Consider the following 2,982-nt stretch of genomic DNA (forward strand, 5'->3'; position numbering starts at 1 on the left):
CATTCGGCTGCCAACAGAGAGGTTAGGCAGTCATACCCACCCACAGGCACCTTGGAAGAAAAGCCTGATGTTCTACCTCTAAAAAGGCCACCAGTGAAAACCCTATGGAGCCCAGTTCCATTCTAATAGCCATGAAGTTGGAATTGACACAACTAAGAAAAACAAACAGAAAAAAAAACCTCAGAACCATTGCCATGGGGTTGATTCTTATTCACAGTGACTACATAGGACTGAGTAGAACTTCCCTATGGGGACTCCAAGGTTGCAAATCTTCACAGGAGGAGACTACACGTTTTTCTCCCATGGAATGGTTTGTTGGTTTGAACTGCCAACCTCCCTGTAAGCATCCGATCACTTAATCACTGCACCACCAGAGCTCCTTTTTGACTCAGCAGCAACTGTTTTTCTTTTTGTTGTTTTAAAATGTTATAAATGAGGTGAATTGGTATTACAATTTTTGTTTGTTTTATTGCAAATCTCTCAATTCGTGGCATCTAGCACCTGAATGGGACCCATGGCCAGTAGAAATAACTTGACTGAGTTGATTATCACCGGCCTTTTTCAGGATCCAGAGATGCAGAGAGTGTGCTTTGTGGTGTTTCTTCCAGTGTACCTGGCCACGGTGGTGGGCAATGGCCTCATCATGTTGACAGTCAATGTCAGCAAGAGTCTACATTCCCCCATGTACTTCTTCCTTGGCCACTTGTCCCTGGTGGAGATCAGTTACTCCTCTACTGTTGTCCCTAAGTTCATCACTGACTTACTCACCAAGATTAAAACCATCTCCCTGGAGGGCTGTTTGGTTCAGATATTCTTCTTCCACTTCTTTGGTGTGACAGAAACTCTCTTGCTCACAGTGATGGCTTATGACCGCTATGTGGCCATCTGCAAACCCCTGCACTATACAACCATCATGAGCCGGACTGCGTGTCACCTTCTACTGGCTGTTTCCTGGCTGGGGGGCATAATTCACTCCTTGGTTCAGATTCTTGTCACTATCCGTTTGCCCTTCTGTGGGCCCAATGTGATTGACTACTTCTTCTGTGACCTCCATCCCCTATTCAGGGTTGCCTGCACAGACACCTCTGTGGAGGGTGTTATTGTGTTGGCTAACAGTGGCTTACTCTCTGTCATATCCTTCGTCATCTTGGTGTCCTCTTATATCATTATCTTGGTCCACCTGAGGAACCATTCTGCAGAGGGGAGGTGCAAAGCTCTCTCCACCTGTGCCTCCCACATCATGGTAGTCACCTTGTTCTTTGGACCTTGCATGTTCCTCTACATGAGACCTTCTTCCACTTTCACTGTGGATAAACTGGTGGCCATTTTCTATACAGTCTTCACTCCCATGCTGAACCCTATCATCTACACACTCAGAAATGCAGAAGTGAAACATGCTATGAGAAGGTTGTGGGGCAAAAAAGTGAACCAGGGAAATAAAACATGAAAATAAAAGCAGACCCAAGAAGTAGGTGATCACATATGTGATCTGATTTTGGCCAGCTATGAAAAAACAGAAAAAATTAACCTATATATATATATATTTTTGTATATTATGTGAGCTATTTTGACACCATGGTATGAATCAGACCCCTGTCATAGTTGTCAGCATTCTGGAGAATGTTGAATATTGGACTACTTTTCTTCAGTAGTCTATAGTACAAAGGACATAGTTTTAGGGAGAGACTACTAGACTAGAATCCTCATACAGTTGTCTACTGTGTAGTCTAGGATTCATTCACTTCATCTGTTGGTGTTAGCATGCTGTGGTGGTATGTGGAAATACAGTTTCACTTGGAGACAGAGGGTCCTTTTATGTCTCTTGGTGTTAGCATGCTGTGGTATATGGAAATATTATGACACTTGAAGACAGGGTCATGTTTCCTTTGGTGTTTCCTTACTGGTGGGATCTTGAGGGAGTCCTAGAAAGGCTTCTCTACTTCACTGGTTGCCCCTGCCCCATTAACCTGACCTCAATGCTTGAAATTCCACAATAGGAATTTCATTTCATGGGTGAAGTGCATTGTGGGGAACAAATGTCTCTGTGTGGTGAAATACAATGAAACTACTAATAATCTATATTAATTATTAATATTAATGGATATTAATACTGTAATATCATCAATTTTATAAAACCCTTCTGTTTCTATGACTGAGGTAAGGAAAAAAATGCAGTGAGAAATACATTTAGTTACAAGTATAACACAACCTGATGAAAAATGGCTTACTTCAAATCTACCTGTCACCTGTTTTTTTGTATGGCCTTTCAGCTAAGAATAGCTTTTACATTTGTAAAAGATTCTTTAAAAATATTAAAAAACCAGAATAATATTTTGTGACACATAAAGGTAATATGAAATTCAAATTTTAGTGTCCATAAATAAAGTTTAATGAACAACAACCATGCCCATTATTTTACATGTTATCTATGGTCGCTTTCATGGTACAGTGGCCGACTTGAGGAGTTGTCACAGAGACTGTATGATTGGTCACAAAACCTAAACTATTTACTGTTTAACCCTTATAGAAAAAGGTTGCTGACCTCTGGTTTAAGCCATAATGGCATTTATTGCTTACTCAACTAGCAAGAAGATTGACGGTCAGGGGTTCCAAGTTTGGTTTGTGAATTCCGTGATGCCAGTGCAGTGGGTTGGTGCCTCTTCAATTCTTTTGTATGTCCCCTCATGGCAGCAAGATGGCTATAGTAGCTCTTTACCTGAGGGGAAGAAGGACCTCTCTTTTTTTTTGGAATATATTTCCCAGAAACTCTCCAGAACAATTCCTCTTATTCTTATTGGCCAGAAGAAGGTCTCGTGTCTACCCCTAGATGGAAAGGAGGGTGGGAAAGTGAGTACTGGCAAAGGGGACTAGGATTATATTACAGGTTTAGAGCAGTATTGTGGATTGAATTGTGTTCCCTAGAAAGATATGTTGAAATACTAACCTCTGCACCAATGACTGTGACCTTTCTTGGGGAAATAG

The 2,982-nt window shown here is 41.3% G+C and overlaps 1 protein-coding gene across 1 annotated transcript; it reads left to right on the top strand.

The window, feature by feature from the left end:
• The first annotated feature begins 505 nt into the window (after positions 1 to 505).
• On the top strand, positions 506 to 2,560 carry LOC103212149 (olfactory receptor 4B1-like). Its single transcript, XM_007958149.2, has 3 exons — positions 506 to 1,423; positions 1,761 to 1,772; positions 2,528 to 2,560. Exons 1-3 carry the CDS (start codon positions 506 to 508, stop codon positions 2,558 to 2,560), a joined length of 963 nt encoding a protein of 320 aa, XP_007956340.2.
• Positions 2,561 to 2,982: the final 422 nt, after the last annotated feature.

Source organism: Orycteropus afer, unplaced genomic scaffold, assembly GCF_000298275.1.
Source record: "Orycteropus afer afer isolate SDZICR_OR568_19922 unplaced genomic scaffold, OryAfe1.0 scaffold00857, whole genome shotgun sequence".
Lineage (NCBI taxonomy): Eukaryota > Metazoa > Chordata > Mammalia > Tubulidentata > Orycteropodidae > Orycteropus > Orycteropus afer.

Bases quoted from the DNA above. Each gene is read 5' to 3' on its own strand.
- LOC103212149 (XM_007958149.2), top strand. From the start codon at position 506: ATGGGACCCATGGCCAGTAGAAATAACTTGACTGAGTTGATTATCACC.